The sequence below is a fragment of the Parus major genome, chromosome 4 (genome assembly GCF_001522545.3).
Source record: "Parus major isolate Abel chromosome 4, Parus_major1.1, whole genome shotgun sequence".
Lineage (NCBI taxonomy): Eukaryota > Metazoa > Chordata > Aves > Passeriformes > Paridae > Parus > Parus major.
In genome coordinates, this window is record NC_031771.1 from 47,112,791 (window position 1) to 47,133,213 (window position 20,423).

General features: G+C 36.2%; 1 protein-coding gene across 2 annotated transcripts in view; it reads right to left on the reverse strand.

Annotated features, from left to right (window-relative positions):
• NWD2 (NACHT and WD repeat domain containing 2) overlaps positions 1–19,976 on the reverse strand; it is a 33,732-nt gene extending 13,756 nt beyond the window's left edge. The window contains exons 1-2 of one of the 2 annotated variants that reach the window (XM_033513799.1): positions 17,819–19,976; positions 12,911–13,027 (exon numbers count right to left, since the gene is read on the reverse strand). In XM_033513799.1, coding sequence (XP_033369690.1) covers positions 12,911–13,027; positions 17,819–18,007 — 306 coding nt within the window. In that variant the 5' untranslated portion in view covers positions 18,008–19,976. Of the gene's footprint in view, positions 1–12,910; positions 13,028–17,818 lie in introns of those variants that run through there. The other variant, XM_015625639.2, reaches the window with a different exon arrangement.
• Positions 19,977–20,423: the final 447 nt, after the last annotated feature.

The window sequence follows — 20,423 nt, forward strand, 5'->3', positions numbered from 1 at the left end:
AGGACACAAAGAAGATTTATATTTGATCTTGAGATATGAGGGATTCACATGGCATGTCATATGATCACTTCAGACATCATCACTAAAATATTCATTAATTCTAATGCCATACATTATATTAAACCAGAACAAGCTGAATGTTAGAAATATTTAATTCCAGCTAAGATACTCGGTGGTAATTTTAATAAAAAACAGCTGTCAAATAACAGCAAATTATATTAATTACAGATTGGTTTAGTTAATCTTTTTTTAAGAAATTATTTATTGACATCTGCAAATGCCATTTGAGAAGTCAGATTTGTAATGTTGTATGGAGTGGTTTCAGCTACTTGTCAACTTAAGAGCAATGATTTTTTTTGCCATTTTGCCAACAGAGATCAGCTAATTGGAATCAGTCCTATTTCTTGTTGTTTGTGAAGACATGTGACAATGAAGTGCACACATATGTCCTTCCTCTCTGTCTCTTCTCAGTGCAGTCCTGGATTGCCAGTTTTCTGAAGAATATGCATTCAAAAAATCATCTTTGAAGGAATTAAGTCTAACCACAGATAATTTTTTAACTTAATGTACTTCCTTGTGTACAGGACTAAGCACTCCTTAACTAAGTTTTGCAAGATCCATGAGGAATTAGGAAGTATTCCTGTCCCCAGGTGACACAGGAATTAAGTGCAGGGAATTAAGCCCGGGCTGGGACCCAGAGCTGGGACAGGTATGCAATGGTTAGTCATAACCACATAGTGGAAGCTGGTTTTCCTAATTCTCAGCTCTGTTCTTACAGAAACTGCTCACTACTGAAGGAGGAAAGTCTTGACCCTTCATGATGAGCTCCTGAGTGAGTCACATTTCAGCATGCTAAATTAATATAAGCTTAAACTAAGATCACTTATTCAAAGTAGAACAGCTCCATTAGGAGAATGAGTATCTCACACTATTGAAGAGATGCTCAATGCTTCACAATGTGAGCTGAAAATTGGAGGGATTTAAGTGCTTTTAAAACACTGCAGGGTATTAAGTTCATCTGTTGCCAGGGGTTGGGAAAGGCTGGTCTTACAGATGTCCCAGAGGTGTCCTTCCACCATTCCCAGGAGAGCTGTGGATCGAAGCCTGGATCATGCCACGCCTCAGCAGGAGGCCTCGCACAGAAATCTGGTGTAGCTCATGGGCAACCCCCTGGAGCAAAGCATGTAATAGCAAAGCACAGCCATGGCACAAAAGCCCTGTTTCAAAACCTCCCCTGAACCGGAAGAAGGACAAGTCTGTGGTCATCACCAGGTATAAGCCCCACTCATCAGGCCTCAGAGCACGAGTGATGTGGGGGCAGTCCCACATCAAAGGCCCTGCTGCTGCAGCTCCTTTCTGTGCAAGCCATCTCACAGCACTGTATAAGCAACTGAATATTAACTGCAGCAGAAATATGAATGTTTTCTTCCCATGGTTTGCATGACTCACAAGGGCTACTTGGGGCACAAGTCCTCTGGATCACTCTCCCCCCTATGGTCACTTACTATTTATTGCCTTCTGTTTATCCTGGGGTCAGAGGCCTAACTCCCTGCTTCCTCAGCCTTTGCCTTTAGGCTTCCTCCTTTTGCAGAAAAATCTTTCTTATGAAATAAAACCTTTTCTTCCTCTTTAAAGCCATACATATCAGTCAAATAGCCATTTTTGCTCAGACAAATGTTTTTTTTTCTCTACTGCTTACTGGGACACTCATACAAGCGTTATCTGATAGAATGTATATTACTATGTAATGGATCAGACTTCTATAGACAAAAGAGACACATAAAGAAAAAATATTAAGTGAAATATTGATTTCTAAATAAAAAATATAAAGTTTATAAAGAAAATTTATATTTAGCATCAGGCTTAAAAGACCTCAGATTTCATCCAAATATTTTTTTCTAAAAGCATACTTACTGTAATCAGATTCCAATACCCATCAATTTATTTCAGTTGCTATATTTGTATGTATGGAGACAAAATCACTTCATCACAGCTACAAGAAATGCTCCATGGTTTTCAAATCTTTTTACATGCATGCTGGCTACATTCTATGTCTTGTCTTTCATACTGAATTTGGAGGTGATAAGACAAGTGCATTTACATGTGCAAACCTGCCTAGGAAGCCATTCATGTTAAGGAAGACACACAGAATTGTAACATGTCAGCATTGTTTACCCTCCAGGTCTGCAGAAATGTGGGGTTAACTGATATAACCAAATATACAGTAAACCACATCTTGAAAATCTGAAACAAATGGTCAGGATACCAGTTTTTAAGGGCCTTTTATTTAACATCCCATCCTAAGAAATTTAGTACAACTATAGCTCTTTCTGGTTTCTTGCAAGTATATGATAACTCTGTTCTAAGAGTATCCTGTAGAAATCCCTTATGTGATACAAAATGTGCAGGTGCAGCCAGATACATTTTTGGGGAAAAAAAATAAAATTAAAATTACAGGATTAGCTGGGTTCCTGCCTGTCAGGCCTTGAAAGCAAGAATTTACTACCAAAAAACCAACAGAAAAGATTTTTTTTTTATATATAACTTAAGGGAACAATAGCTAACTCATTTCAAATTCAAAAATGCTAATGGTGAAACCATAGTGAATCATCTAAAGCCAGAAGATTTCATTTATTTCAATTTATCTCAATGGAATATACATGTTAATAGCTTGTTAGGGCAAACTCCAAGCCATTGTACTGGAAACTGGAACCAAGGTGAAGAAAGCTGTAACACTGTGCTTAAACTAAACCAAGTTTTAGCAAGTTGGAGTTCCAGAGTAGCTGGTGGCCAGGAGATGTGTCTCTACTCATTTTTATTGTACTTCCAGTTGCAATGAGGTACAGTGTAAGGACCTCATGATAGAAACATAGGGAGATTGTCCTCCAAACAAATAAATACATTTGATGGCTTTTCTTGCCTGTCAAAGAAAAAAAGTTATGCTGCATTTGTATTGTCTCCCAAAAATAGTTCCATTAGAAATTAAAAATATTAGAAATTAAATTATAATTAGAATTAGAAATTAAAAAAAATGAAAAAAGCAAAAAAATGTCATAATCTGTGATTTCTGGGATGTACAGGTCAAAGTGTCTTTTAGATTTTTCTTCTCTGCCAAGAGTTCTAAAGCAGTGCAGCTTATCAGACAGAACATTAGAGCTGCTGCAGATCTCTTAAATCTTCTTTCCACTTTTACTATATCTCAGTATGGAAACTTGTAAGTTCCTGATAATTTTGCCACTGACTCAGACTGCCTATCCATAAAATGAGGCTAATGATAGCTTGCAAAATAAGTATTTTATTTTGAGTATTTCTATTTTTATATGTAAAGGATGTGTATTTATGTATCAGCAGTGATGGAACTGTTATTTTACACTGTTTGTCCTTTTTAGTATTTAAGGGAAAAATGATACCATAGAACAGTATCAAACATTTTCATTTGCTGTTTCTCCATAGGTTGAAGCTGTGAATAAATAGAATTAATTTTATAACTTCAGTTAAAGTTGCTGAAGTGAATAGGAAACTGAAGGCATAATAAAGACATTTATGTACTGAGAATTATTTTTCCACCTGCCCAGATATATATATTTATGTTCCTTGGCTTGAGAGATTTTGCAGTGTGTTGTTTCACAGAACCATGCCCTAATTTCTCTCTTCCCTTTTTCCCTGGAGGCACTCCAGAAGTACCCTGGGGGAACTGTAAGAGTTTCATAAACTTGAGTCAGGTCTTGGTTTCAGTTCCATGAAAAACAAAAAGGACTGTTGAACTACCTTGTAAGAAAACTGACTGCAACTGGGACTGGAAGGATACGGTGCAAGTGTTTAAGTTTTTTGCTGTGAATACAGTTCTTGAGATAAAAGGTGTAGAAAAGAAGAAAATGATGGTGTAGTTTTTGATGCTTCTTGATGCTTGACCTGTCTTTTAGAAAATTAAAGAGAGCAACCAAATCTGGTTGTAAATGAGCCAATTCCCTCAACTCTGAACTTCACCCACAGTGCGGTATTTTTAAATCTCAAAGCTTTTCCCTAGTGGTAGGGAGATATGAAATAAGGATGAGTAATTTCTCAGGACATAGTGTGTAGGAGCTACCAGTCTATCACACAGAGTGAACGTGCTTCCTCAGAAGAAACTCGTGACCCACTTCCCCAATACAGTTTGCTTCATCAGAACTCTCCTTACTCCAGGCTGAGAAAGTATCAATGGTCTTCCTCCACAACCTCCCTGTCTTCTACAGGATCATGCAGCACCAACTTAGTTTTTTGTTGCATTTTCCTTCATTGCTTATCATTGCTGGTCTTTGATCAGCCTGAGCATAGATGCAGGTGAGAAAATCAGTCAAAAAGGATATAATCAGGGAAGAGGTCAGCGAATAAACATAGCGTAGAGGAAGGGCTGGAGATTTTGCCTACCTCTGCCTAAAGATCTGAGGTGCTCACTCACTCTGATTCTCCTCCAAACAAATGTGTTATTCTCACTATGCTCTATTTTTGAAATTGCATGGAAGATTTCTTGACAGGCATGTACATTTCTCCTTTCACATAAAGCTCAGAACCTTGCAGGTAATTCCTACTGCAGCCTGGATTTCTATCAACTCTCTGACAGGTCCTGTAACACTTGACAAGAATGTAACTGGATAGAAAAACAAATCAAAAGGGTTAGGTTTAATAAAAGACTGTAGCACATAGCCCAGACTGAAGTCAATAACCTTGTCTGTGGAAATCACTACCCTTCTACTACCCTTCTCACAGAGAATGGGGAATGCACCTTTCTTGCAAACAGCACGGAGATCAATATCGTCTTTTAGAGGAAGGCATGGTGGTGTAACCTTCCCTGCTTTGTAAAATAATCACAACAGTCATCCAAGCCGGAAAGAATTGTGATTTGAAACCCTGCCTTGCATCTCACAGGTGAAGTGTGGCTAATGGGGAAAAGCTTTTCCTACTACTGCTGTTTAATGTGCTTTCCTGAGTATCCAGGGACACAGGTGTCGTGGAGTCAGAAAGGAAGAAGACACTCTGAGCCTATCAGTGTGGTCAGCTGGGAGGACAGGGCACTGGCTTCTGGACACCAAACCCTGGAGTTAAAAACTGGCACTCCTCTGCATTCTTACTGCCCTCTTTGGTACACTTTCTATGCAAGAAGGGGCCATATCTTTATTTTCTGTGAAATATGCTCTTTCTTGTATTTATCAGAAAAGCAGCTTAGTTTCTGCATTCCCATTTTGGGATGATATTTATGTGTTAGACAGTGAGGCAAAGACAATAGATGAGCTAAATGTGAGCAAGGCAAAAAGGGCTGAATAAGACACTTAAGGGATTGACAGAGGCATCTAGTCTGTAGTAACCTCCAAAGTTGCAGCAGCTGAGAAGGGGTTTTTAGAACTGCAAAACCTATCCAAATCCACAGTATGCACATATACAAGCTCCTTATTGGAAACAGACTTACATATTTATGCTATTTTGTAACACAATTAAGCTGTGTGTTCTTAGTAACATACACAGCTGCTATGAAGGTATTAGAAAGTGTTAATTAATGAGTATTATCACAGGCACAGATAGTTGATGGTGTAATGGAATTTTCAACACCTCTCCTGACTTTAGGAATACTGAAGCTAGTTGTAACATGACATGACATTTCACTGCAAATTTATTTTTTTATTTTTTCCGCTTCTTATTAGACCTAAACAGATTGCTAATAATTGAGTCTGCAAATGAAAATCTAATTATGTAATTAAATGTAAAAAAAAAGATTTCACAACTTTCATAGAGTAATGCAGTTACTGAGAGTCTGATATGATCCATGACTCTGTAGCGTGGGATGAAGCACCTAAAACATTGTTGATAAACATGTTTTACGTAAAACATAAATGAAGGCCCTCAGAAGAAAAATTAGTATAGGTTGCATTAGCTCTAGCAGATTATAATGCACCCATAATTTAGCACAATATGCATAATATTATATTATTTATATTTATCTATTATTTATAATGTATAAATATAAATAATATTAAATATTTTATATATATTTATATATTTGCATAATATGCAAAACAAGTACCAGAACATAACATCAATTCTGCTTCACAAGTACATGTGGAATGGCCTATATTGTTTATTTTGACTAGTTCCTTGATTTTGAGAACTTTTATTTATGATTTTTGTATCCTTATGTGCTAATTGTAACACATCATTTTTTTTTCAAGCCAGCTGGTGTTGTCTTTTGTTATTTGGGACAATTACTGGTACTCTCTGAACAGGTACTAGTCTAGTCCTTCAAAGATGAAAATAAATTATTAGAAAATTCCTTGCAGTGTGATAGCCCAGTGAACTTCACACTGATGTAGAAGTGTCAGTCCCTTTTTAATGGGAAACCCTTTTTAAGTGTTCTTATATGATTTGTATGCATTCCCTGCTTTTCACATGGTTGGAGGGAAAGAACCCTTCTTACCATTTATTAAATTATAAATTCAGAGGACAGTAGCATAGCTGCAGGATGGAGAGAACTATTTCCTAGGAAAATAAAGCACTTAAGAATGCAAAATGCAAAAATGCAAAAGGTATCCTTAAAGAAACTGAAGGAAAAACTAAGGCAAGCACCAAACCCTTTAGGCACTTGACAAAGGTTATGGATTATCAAACTCAGTATCACTTGAAGTGTTCAGAGTGTCAAAAATCTTTGCAGCCAATTCACACCACCAAATATCACAATGAGATTGCTATTTCTGATCATTTAAATTGTATTAAATATAAATCCATCTTTTCACAAAATCATCTTTACAACTGCCATATTTCAAACCATATTCTTCAAAACTACCCAATATTAGTTTTCTATTTATTACACAGATAAAAAAATCAGCTTTACGAATTTTCTTAGCTTCACTTGCCATTCTTCTTCAAGGATGGGATAAATCAAAATAGTGCCTTTCTACTGGGATATCTTCATGACTTTTCTGACACTAATTTTTACATAATAGGGTATTTGACTTACAATTAATGGTATGAATACAAACACTGAATATTAAGTACTGCCTGCAGGTAATAGGTCAAATCATTGGCCAAAAGTTTAAAAATTCTGCAGCAGATGTCCATGGAAATGGAAAACATATATATATAGCAAAAAAATATATATGCCACTTGCCTGAATGAAAATACTTTCCTTCTTGCCTGTGCCATGCAATTGTAGGACTGAGAGCCAGAGAATGTGGTCTTCCAGAGCGTGTGGCCAGCTGATGAACTGTTTTTCCAGCCATGAGTAGCACTACTGTACTAAAGCATTTTAAAACAGCTCCAAGCATTAAAGTAATTTCTATACTACACGAATGAACTAATAAGAAAAGAACATGTAATTTACTTACAATAATTGCAGACTCCCTAGTTTTCTAAGCAAATATTCTGTGCTTTATTTTTGCAAGGTGGAATGAAACAACAAGTTACTCTGTGAGGTTGTCTAGTTACAAAAGAAAGAAGCTTATTATATTGCATATTAAGAGGACACATATTCCAAAAAAGCACCTTGCATCAACTGCAAATATTTTAAGAGAGAAGAGGCAATAACTCAAGGATGCATAACAGTATCACTATGAAGAGGACTGACACTTTTTCTGGCTTCTTAAATTAGCATCTTTCATTGAAGAAAGAAGGATCCTGTGAAATTATACGAACTGATTATTCATTAAAAAAAAAAGAAAAGAAAAAAAGAAAAGTAAAAAAAAAAAAGAAAAAGAAATAAAAGACCCAGCTACTGCTAGCTGGATTGAACAATAATCAGACTGAAAAGTGAACTAGCTATTTCTACAACTACCTAATGAACATTTAGGTAGATGTTTCCTCCTGGGTCGATTATTGGAGAACCAAATAATCTCTGAATAGGATGTCTGTATTTAAGAAAAGAGAAGATATATATATATATGCTAGGTGCAAACAGCACTATTAATATCTCTCTTTGAACTTACCAGCTGCCTGCTAAATATTGTACAGTATTCTGTTTCTTTACACAGAAGTAGCATTGCAAGGTTTAGAATCCCCTCCATCCCTCCCATTTCTGCAGAATAGCTGATGCTGAATTTTTGATCTACAGATTCATTTGTAGGGCAGATCATTACATTTAACTGATTACTGTTCTACCTCAGAAGATGGTTTGGAAAAACTCTTGAGGGTCACGAGAAAATAAATTGCATAAATCTCATGCAGCCTATTTCTTCCTCTACCCATTACATAGAATGATGGAAATCTGACTTCATGTTAATCTTATTCTCACTAATATGGTCATTCATAATAAATATAATACTTAACCTTTCTGGAACGCAGCTCCAGAAATTGTATTTCTGTCAAGAAAAAGAAGTACAGTGACTTAGCAGAAAATATGTGCAGTCTTCTGACTGAAAATGCAGCTTGTTTTTAGACTACATAAAAACCCATGCAGTTTCTGTGTTACATGGAAAAGCTGTCTGATGAATCTTGTACCCATTTACAGTGGGCCAAGTATAAAAAATGGGTATGTATTTAAGATTTAGAGAATCAGAGATTATTCACAGGAAAATGCATTACCATCCCGAAAGCAGATGAAGGAATTCACTTAACAATTGTTTAATCATGTAATATCCCCCGATGCTTGATTTCAGTTTCTGTGTATATCTGTTGTTCAGAGCCAAAGTATATGGAAAGGGATAGACATCCTTTGCCTCTTAGTCTGGAGGCTGTGAAAGAAGACCAAAACTTCCTGGGGGGATAGCTGCATATTTTGTCTTTAAAACTGATCACTTTGTTTGTTTCGATGGGTTTCAAAATACAAAAAAAAAAATTCAAAAGCTCTACTTTGATATTTACAGAAGAATCTTTCCTGTTAGCCAAGACCATCTAAAATGGGATTAATATCTGCAGACATATAGTTTACTTCAGATCAGTGTTAAGAAATCCTATAGAGCCATTCCTGATATGACCCACTTATATAAGAGGGAGTTCTTACTTGGATGGGTTTTAAATCAGATGCAGAGTGAGAAGAAAAGTAATAATTTGATATATCTTTCTTGGAATTTACTTTACTGGAAGAGGTGGACTGTCTGGCTCCAGGTATTTCTCTTCATTCCCTTAAAAACTATAAATAGTAGTTGTGTCCTTGGGGAAAATTAAATACTGAAATGCCCAAACACAGATAACTTCTGTTGAATTCCTCAAAAGCACTGGGTACTTAGAATTCCCCCTGAATTGGATGTTTTCAGTATAGATACATTTGACTGACTTTTGCCTCCCTATCTTAAAGTCTGTGTTGATTTTCCCAGGAAAGTGAAAGCCAAATACAATTCAGGCATTGCAGAACCTGTGTGTTCTTAGTTTTTACATTAGGAATAAACCTTAAAGAAACACCAGACCTGAAACTCGAGTTGAGGAGATCCAGCAGTGCAGGAATAATGGAACTGGGAATTTTCTCTGAGCTGGAATGCACTCAAAACTAATTATCAACCATTTGTACTAAGCAGAGAGTGCAGCAATATACTTCATGGAACAATTAAAGCATGCATTATAACTGAGGAACACAAAGATACAAACAGTAGAAACATTCCACTCCACAATTTATCATACGTCCTCTTCAATTTCAGTGTGATTTAAGGACACACCAAATATTGTAAACTGCTAATATTCTTTTAAAATCCTACTGGAATTCCAAATTTATAATGCTAGGTTCTTTAGGTCTATGGAAGCTGGAAGAGTTTTATGCTTCCCTAGGGACTGTTCAGGAAGGGATGCATGCTCTTGAATTCAGGCCTGTCAGTTGCTCCCTTCTGCCCTTGCCCTGGACTGAAAGTGCATAAAAGAACTTTTATACATCCCCAGTAGGTCTGTGAAAAGAGGAGCTTCAGAAGTACTCTGTGGGGTAGCTCAGCAGACCAAAAAAACCACAAGGAATGATGCAAGAGCTCACGTTACATTTATTTAGATGTGGCAACTCTTGAGGACACGGTGAGACCAAATTCAAAATGTTTGGTTATTCTCGAATTTCTAAGTGGTCATCTGTTCTCCATCAGCAAACAGGGAAGATAACTGGTTATGGATACTGTTAACAGGTTCAAATTAAAAACAAGCTGCCAGTAATTCTAATTGCTGTTCAGAGTAGGTAGGTAATGTTTATACTGTTCTTTGGTCCAGATATTTTAAATGACAGGTGGAGATAACCTTTAAGGTTTGTACAATCCCAGGTATTAATTGAGCAAACCTTAACAGGTAACAGACTGACATTTAATTTCCATTTGTCTTTTTCATTTCACAATCTTTCAGGACATAGTCATGCAAGGACAGCAGTTCAGGCAGAGACTGTGTGGTGCTATGTTGGTGGAAAAGCACCTATGTGTTATAATTTGCAGGACATATGTAAATGTAAAAGTTCCAGTGATGCTCTGAATGCATTTTTATTTTGGTATTGTTGTGAAGTGTAGAGTTTAAGCAGTTCACAATTTAATAAATATACTGCATTTCAATCTTCCCATGTAGATTCCAAAGATAAGATTTCTGCATAAATTTTGTGTGAAAACTTGTATATTCCCCTTATTTATGAGTCCTCATAAATTATTCTGTAGATCAAAAATAGCATGGTAGGTATTTACCTCCAGTAAAAGCTATGAGTATGCAAATTATTTGAATGATAATATAATAGGCACTGATTTTATACAGCAAAAAAAAACCCAAACAAAAACCCAAACTTGACAAAAAACCCAGCCTAACCAAAATCCAAACAACCTCCCTCTCCCTTAACTGAATCAAGTATTAATAGTGGTCAGGCAGCAAGAAGAGAACTGTGCATTCCCAAAGTCAGTATTCACAGGAAATTAATTTTGCATTTTTTTTCAGAACTGTTTCCTCCTTGTGCTTATGAATATGTGTTAATTTTGATTTTGTTGTTTCCTATTTGGAAAAAAGCTTGAGATTTCCCACTTATTCACTGCACTAATTAAGGAATTTCATTTTCTCTCCATCCAATATTACAATGTAGACAAGAATTGCCATAAACCAACACTTTCTAAAATCAATATATATCAGGCAGCTAATTCTGAATAGTTCCATTTAATCCCAGATCTGTGTCTCAATTCAAAAAGTGGTAATTGATAACTACAAAAAACAAAACAAAAACCCAAGCAAAACAACCTCCCCCCCAAAAAAAACCCAAAAAACCCAAAACAAAAACAACCCAAAAAACCACCAGCCAAAAAGAAGAGGAAAAAATTATAGAACTTTCTTAAGAAATGGCAAATTGCCCAAAGTCTGCAGTGCCAAAGTCAATTTTTCATTATGTTACTATAAATTAAAAATAATTATCCTTGTTGAAGTAGAATCATCTTCAATTTTTGTTGTAAATGAAATAAAACCCATCTGATTATGGTACAGCAGACAAAAAACCAAATGTGCATAAACAGATATCTGTGGTTTTGCCAGTCTAGCCCCTGGGAGAGCTACTACTATGGCCCATGCTTAGAAAACCTGGAATAAATATTGAAGTCATTGTCTCACTGCAACCCCTTTGCTAACCGTGATATTCTGTTTAAAAATTCTGACTTGGCTTGATTTCTTTAGTAACAATATCAAGCAGGCAGTTCTTAAAATCTTCAAGATTCTGAGCTGCTAAAATATGCAGCAATAGTATGTGACAAGGTTTCCCTCACTATCAGAGATTTTACAAATCCATGTCTAAGGACACTGGGTGTTGCTACATGAAAAACTCCATGCCTTTCTGTTCCAGCTCTGTTTTTTTTTCATGAACGGGAAGATAGAAAGCAGGAAAATAAACCCAGAAAACTAAATATAGTCACACAAGATGAAAGCTACCCAAACTCTCCAGAGATCTGGGCCAGTGTGTGCTTGTGAAAAATGGTGTCATGACAGCATCAAACCCAGCCCAGACTCTGTACTCCAAAAGCTGAGTTCTTATGGTAAAGTCTTTGTTCTTCAACACTCTGAAGCTAAATAAGAAAGTGAGGCAAACAGGTGAATGAGTAAGAGCCAGAGATATGGTTGTAAGGGTATGATAGAAGTACAGAATGACACATGCTAAAGGTTGCTCCTTGTCTGATCTTTGGCATGGAGAGACATGACCTCCAGCCTTCACAAAGGCAGTGTTTTGTATCCCTTCTATCCCACTGGATTCTGTGGTTTCAGTTCAAAAAACTTTTAACATTCTTCCCTTAAAAAAATAATCAAGGACTTGCAGTTTTTTCTCTGTCTTATAATGACAAGACTAAGAATTAGAGTTGACTTAGCTATGTTTAGGTACAAAGGAGAAAAACCTTGTACCTGTTTAAAAGTATTTTCTTGGCAAATATATTATAGAAAATAAAATTTGGGATAGTGAAGGCATAGTCTTAAGACTGTTTTGTAGTGAAATCTAGGAAGTGATCATGGGGAGAACAAACAGTTGTGTATCAGTGTATCACAGACTCAGAGCCACCTCAGGTTGTCACTGACCTCCAGTCTTTTCATTCTCTAATACCTGGCATCCTAAATTGTCCTGAGTTGATGACATGAAATAGCAAATGCTGATCACAGCAGATAGTTTTTCACTGCTGCTTCACTTTACTGTAAGTCTTTCTAGGCCAGCTGATAATGCATGTGTGAGAATCACCAAGAATTAATTAGTTGTGGCTTCCTTAAACAAGTTGTCAGTAATTCTGTTGTGATAGTAGTGCAATCATACCCATCTTGCTATGAGGACTGATCATTAAAAATCCTTCTTTCCTCTCCACTAATACTGAGTAATCACTGTTAATCTACAGAGCTGCATAGGGAAATATTTGCATAGCAAATGCACAGCAATGAACGTAAAATATTTTAGAAATAAGAAAATCATGAATTTTTTACTGAATCATGCATGTTAGGATAGACAACATTATATTTTTATTATAAAGTAAAACATTATTTTTATACCCACAACAAAACATGGACCTGCAGAACTTTTCAAACAATCTTCAAGCAGCTTCATGCGAGTCTTTTGCAGCTCAGGACTGTCCCATTCGTCTGCTTCAACTCCCCAGTACAAGTCTATGACCTGGAAAACAGTATGCAACATAGTTACTTATCGTATGCCCATTCTTCCAATCAAATTAAAAATCAGCTTTGCCAACATCCTGTGCACTAGGCTTTCCTCTTCAGTGTGGTAAAAAGTAATGGGGTCTACATCCAGTCCTTACACAGACTGCCAGGATTTCCTCTATTCCAGCCTCTTATTTTTCCTCCCCAATAGTCCCTCCTGGGACAGTCTCTCATTTCATAGTCATATGGAGATCAGTGTGACAGGATCTTGATTTGATGTAGTCTTTTATTTGCTACTAGATTGCATATAAAAGATAGGCAAGAATATTGGCAAAAGAATTAAAAAAAATCCTGTCTCCATGAAAATTAATGGGGATCCCACTGTGGATCACAGTCAAGACCATGACTTGACACCCAGTGTCACTTGCATCCACAGGATATAAACTCATCCATAGGAATGGTTTTACATTATCATACTTCCTTTGCTAGCTGATCTTTGTACTTTGGAAGCAGAGATTGTAGAGATATGCAGCGGTGGAGAGCTTGCTGTCCAAATTTTCATATTTAGCTACAGACTCAGTTTTGTTACCCTAATTAGTTGCAAACAAACTCCTATAAGAAACTATTCATGTTATACTAATTTGAACAAATTAAGTGATGACCTATGATTTCACTGTACATTTTAACTAAAAAGCTGAATTCTTACAGTGGGAAATCAAATTTAAAAAGATATTGATCATATGTATGAATTACTTTTGGAACAAAACTCATGGTACAGGCTACTACTCACTCATTTACTACTGATTCTTAACATCTTGTATGTTACTTTAACAAAAAAAAAGTCCAAATAGATAGTTTAAAAACCAATCAAAATTGTATTAATACATGAATATATTACAAAATTACAGTTTATTTTAATATTGTTTGTTCTGTGGAAGCACTCTGCAAGAACCAGAATCATAAAATTAGCTGTTAATCAAACAACAATTAGATTATAAAATTAGCCTGAAGATTTAATATAAGAACTAATAGTGAGCTGATGTAAAACTAAATTTCAGCAGATTGCAGCTGTTTAATCTTCTTGCGAAATTTCTCCAACCAATACCAACCTTTAAGACCAAATCCTTGAGCTATGTACGCCTATGAGTAATTGCACAACCAAAATGGTTACATGATTATCATTGGTTATTTCTGCCTTAAGAGTCTGTAACTCAAATCAGTGTTTGCTGGAGCAGGCACATTGTTACTAAACATGACAGGCAGTGTCCTGTGTGACTCAGGATTAGTGAAAAAAAACCAGGCATTGAATGTTTTTTACAGAAACTCTGTTGCAAAATTTTGCTGGAACATGCATTTTCTGCTCTACAAAACTGCATTTCAAATAAACTTCCTATTTCCCTCACTTCCACAGATTTCTTTTCTGTCCTTTCTCTTTTAGTCTCATTAGGAAATAAAGTGTTCCCTTCTTCCTCTCTAATTTCTGTTATTTATTAATACAACTTTATTATTGAACTTCACATTGCATTCATGTGTCTGATTACTTGTGCATGATATACGATAAAGCTTAAATATTCTCATTATAAAATCCTTCAGACACAGATCTTAGTATACAGTAAAAAATGTTTTAATTACTTGTTGAATGGATTTATTGTGCTGCTGAAGTTCCTCTGAAATGTGAAAGCAATTTCTATTTTAATTAACTGTTCGGAATTCACATTAATTCTGTAAATGTGAAGAGGAAACTCTCTGGAGTACCAGACAATGGTAGGGGCTCACTGGCTGTTTGTTATTTTAGTGGGTAACAGCTTTGGCACATAGTATCTTAACATGATACACTTTTGTCCTGCAAGAGTAAGTATTTTACGAAACAAACCTCTGAAGACACCAAGAATTTCAAAGTAAGGTCTCATCAGTGCTCATTATGCTAATTAAAATAAATAGGATTTACAAAATGAAAGAAATTGAACAAGGAGACAATTATATCTGATTTTGAAGCATTTTATTACTTATGCTTGGAAAAACTGTGACAAACACTCAAATTTTCAAGGTCATGTGACAACTGCAGGAACTCCTTACCCACAGTGGACTGCCACTAGTCACCTAACAAGAGACTTTTCATTCATAATTCCAGTGTTTCCTTTTGCTTACTTCAACTTTTGTCCTACAAATCCTGCAGTTTCACAGATTTTGCTTAGGAGATAAAATTATTTTATTTACATCTCTTCCAAGAGCCTAAAAAAGAACTAAAAATTTCATTAATGTAAAATTCTGCTTTCCTTTTAGCATATATAGCCTGTTGAAATTATTTGAAACAGTTCATTGTTTTGAAGAAGAAAAGTGTACGCTGCTAATTAACTATGTTTGGTTATCCTCCCAAAATTTGCAATTGCAGCTACTTTCTTTAACCACTCAATCCTCTCCTGTAAAAGTACAGTGTTTCAGGTCAAAATCACCGTGCGCTCTGGAAGTCTTTTTCTCAGCTCATTTTCTTTCTTAGCCACTAAGTGTGTCTCTTTCTGAAATATTTTCTGATATAGTGAAAAAAAGGCCATCAAGCTAACAAATTCATAGTGCGATTGAATATAGTCAGCCCTGCTTCCACTTGAATGATGCTTGTGTTCAGTAACAGCTCCCACCAGAGTGATGACACCTCACAGATCTCATGCTTTGCAACAACTGAAACAATTCTGAGTGCAGCAGGTGACTCAGTGAAACTTGGAGTAATGCATGTACTCAAATGCTTTTATTTTGGGTCATGATTTATTAGGTAGAGGGTGTCCTGAACAGTGCCTTTGTGGTAGTCACGTGCAAGGTAGTTATCTTTTGGTCAGTAGAAGATTACATATAAGGATGAAAAGTTATGTGTTCTGCTCTGTAAAGAGAAATACAAATTTATTCCTGTATCTGAAAATTGCATAATAATTTAACACTGCACTAAAATCTGCAGTCTTGATTTTACACGCTAATCTAAGAAATGTAGTATATCAGGATTGGAATAAGAAAAAAAAGGTCTTGCTAAAGTCTAACTCAGAGTCTCTTGCAAAATGATTTACTACTTTTCCTTGGTTATTTTTGTACATTTTCCTACTTTGCTTCCACAGAATGTGATAGCTTTCTAGCAGTTTTCTGAACTGTGCCAGTAGAACTGTCTTTCAGACCTCATACCACATAAAGATGCTTCTGGTGTTGAAACTATATGATAAAATAATTTGCTTCCATGCACATCAACTAGCGTAAACTTAATTGTTCCTCCTCTAGAGACTACATTACAATCTGTTTGAAAAAACATGTGTCCTCTCACAAAGACTACAGTGGATTATGATCTACTTAGAAGAGACGTTTCCCTCACCAAGGTGTATCCTCAAAGATAACAGAAATAAGGGATTGATATTTTCAGCGAATATCACATGGTAGTAGTACAAAAAAAATATTATTCAAATATCTTTTGCTATTCTTTTCATGTACCACTGCAGCTGGGACTTCCCAAGCAGCTGATGAACTAGGACCTTCAGATGAAATTCTTTTATAGCCATAATCAAAAATCACTGGAATTTACCACCATGCAGATTCAGCAGCTCCACTGTGACTCAGGGAATTAAAACCAAATATCCTAATTTAAGAACTTGTTATTTTGATTAAAAACCAGCTGCATGTGCATCGAGAATAATACACTGGGAGGAACAGGATGTTGCATAAAAGGCATTAGCTGTTTCAAACTAAGCTACACTGTGGAGAGATGCATTTTTGGGGTCACTAAGTATGCAGGGAAAACTTGTGGATGTAGAGCCAGAATTTTTGAAAAACTGAACATCATTTTTACAGCATCACAAGTTGTATTTGTTTCTCTTAGCAGAGCAATGGTTCCAGGCCTGCTGACATATAACAGACTGTGAATTAGGACATACTTGATTTAAAGTACCAGTGAGTTTAACAGTCATATACAACTCTCTATTACCATTTGGCTCTTGCCAAAGATGTGAACAGGTCTATGTCTCATAAGACAAAGGAAAACATGAGCTTACTGAAGCCATGGAAATCTACAGTTGACATGAAAGAAAGCAAATTCCATAGTATGTAATCACAATAATAATGCGCCATGTACAATTAATTTTGGTAATCAGTTTCAGTATTCACTAAGTTAAATTACTTTTCACATTACAGTGGAACTGGTTTCTAGAAACACAACACAGTAATTCAGATATAACACTATTTCTTCATTATATACTCTGAATAACTAAAATAGAGGTGGTGCTTTTTCATCTATTCAGAATTTACCTCAAATCTGCTTGAAAAATAAGTTAAGTACATCAAAGGCTGAGATAGCTAGGCCTGTGCACAAATGAGAGGGGATTTTATCCAAGAATAAAAATAACCTAGAGGTGGGTGTCAAGAGGAAGTAGCAAGGCTCTTCTTGGTAGTGCCAAGTAATAGAGCAATAGGCAATGGGCAGAAACTGCTGCACAGCAAGTTCCACCTAAATATGAGGAAGAACTTTTATGCTGTGAAGGTGACAATACACTGGAACAGACTGGCCAGAGAATGTGTGGAGTCCTCTTTTCTGGAGGTATTCAAAACCCATTTGGATGCAATCCTATGCAACCTTGTCCTGGTGGACTTGCTTTAGCAGGGGGGATGCACTAGGTGACCTCCATTGGTCCCTTCCAACCCCAACAATTTTGTGTGTGATTCTGTAAAATAAAGTGTTTGTAGTTTTCTATTTTACCAGTGATATTTAAAAATGTTATCTGTTCTAAACAGAGTAAATTTCAAGTTAAAGTAATGCAAGATTCAACACAACAAAACGTACCTGAAATTCCAGGCCATAGTTTTCTCTGCAGAATTCCCTCAGCTTAGGATACACATGTTCTCTTAGGGCCCTCCTTTCTGCTATTGTATCTGTGTTGTGGAAAAAGATGCTATTAACAATATTTATATAAACTATTCTTTTAGTCAGGGATACAGATTTTTCACTTAAAAATGAACCCTTATCACTCATAGAGCGCTTATGAAAATCAGGTGCTGGGATCTAATCCCCAAATTGTATGTTGTACAAACAGATGGAAGCATTAGCATGTGTAACAATACATGTAAAATCACATAAATGTGTTTTTATGTGTCAAAATTATGCTTCATACACATTTGAATGTTGCAGCATATTACAATTTAGTGGAGCTGAATTCATTTTGTAATTCAGCAGTCAGAATTTCTTTATTGTTTTGACCTCTATTTAGTTTCCAGAAAGCTGAATTTTACAAATAAGAAACACCATGGAAAAATGAGATATACCAAAGATGAAAGAGATTACAATACTCAGAAACAAATTGATAACACAAACTAACAAATTTGTCTCAAATGTATAACTTTCTTTACCATCTTTAATCTAATAGTATCTTGAACCCATTATTTATCATTAATAGCATTATTTATCTGTGGCCCAGGTGATTCCTCCTATACCTCCTACGCCTCCATATACTTAGTTCTGATACCATGTTATTCTTACCATACAAAATGGCATGTTTTGATAATGAAGTACAATATGGTGGCAATGACACCAAAATTATTATTAAGTTCAGTATGTCCAAGGTAATCTGAACACGTTTATATAAAACATACCACTTGTACATACATACATCAAATATGAAGTCAATTTGGTTAGTAGTGAAGTCTTGTGTAGACAATAAATTTTATTCTCTTTCACAAGACTAAGATATGTGATGAATTTTGTTATACTGTAACTGAGTTGAGACCACTGTTGCTACATTATTTCCAAAAATAGAACAAAACTGTTGTAAATCACTAGCTCTGAGTGCCATGTGATGAAAAATGAAGTGTCAACCGATAAATGATGGAGAACATCTACCGCAGGTAAGGCATTATTTGTGTAACTGCACTGAAACAAAACAATAGATTACAACTGATTTGGCATTTCCCATATTGTTGCAAAAACGAGACATATATGCAAATCTAACAATGCTTTAGAGCCACAACCAGAGCTGATATATCTGAGTCGGATGTCTGCTCATAGAATCATGGTCACAGATCGCTAATGTTTTTATCTAAAAAAATCTAAGGAAGTGTGAAATCTGTAATTTAATTTATTACACCAAACTAATACTATCCTTCTCGCTATTTAAGTGTATCTTTGAAATATTACACAAACGTGTGGTGTAATTACCACTTATTTTCACGAACAGAATGCAATCCAGAAACATCCAGAGAATTATTTCTCCCGAAATCTTGCATCAATGTAAAAAAGTCTATACCAAAAGGCTCAAAAGTACAGTCAGGTTTAATTCAATTTATCTGAATTACCATAGCTCTTCACAAAAAAAGGGGAAAAAAGTCTGAGACACTTTCATAAAACATCCCTTCTAAGTGGAATAATGTAATGCAATGTATTTTTGCTTTAATGTTTTAAAATATACTACGCTTATGTGTTATGATAATGGTCCAAGAAGCACTGAAGTGCTTGCTACACCACAAGCTTTCCATTTGACTGTCCACACACTACACAAGGTGAGATCTGAAATCTGAAGTGTAGAGCTCTTATATATGCAGGCTGAACACTGTTAATAAGATACCGTGCTCTGGGCCACATTTGGATGAGTGTAGCCTCAGTTTCTCTCAGGCAGTCATTATGCTCCCGCCGCTGACACTAACGAGGCTGCACCAGGAGTGCTGTGCCCAGCTCTGGGCATCCCAGATCAGGAGGATGGGGAGGAAACTGAAGAGGCTACTGAGACAGAGGCCAAAGCATATGGCCTACACAAGGAGACAGAGGGATCTGGGCATGTTTAGTCCAGCCAAGAGTGTAAGAGGCAGCCAATGCAGCCTACAATTACTTCTAAGGCATTTACAAATATGATGGAGCCAAGCTCTTCATGCCAGAGAATACAACAGAGACAACAATAGCATATTACATCTTGGAAGTTCAGGCTGGACACCAGAAGCTCCTCTGTCCCCAGAGCTCTTCAAGATTCAACTAGACAAGTTCATGGCTGACCAAGTTTCTGTTGAGAGCACTTCAGGAGGGAGGTTAGCCCAAGTGACCTGACCCGAGTACCCCTTGCTACCCCTTGCAACCTGCTGCAGTGATCCTCAGGAGCAGGAGAACTTGCAGGTTTGGCTTAGCTATCCAGGCTGCTTGTACACTGCCTGGGAAGACTTTTGCTTATGTCTGGGCTAGTGGGAACAAGGCTGCAGAGTAAAATAGCTGGTGCCAAGGACCCAATGTCCATGATGTATGTTTTTTTCACAAACATTTGGAATGCATTTGGTGAGAACCTGGAGTTATCTTCCTGCTTTTTATCAAAAAGGAATCCAATTCATGCACACCAAGATCCCTCTATGATGTGAGTCAAAGTGTATTAGATAGTGATGATCAAGAGATTCACTTTGCTTGCAGATCTGGT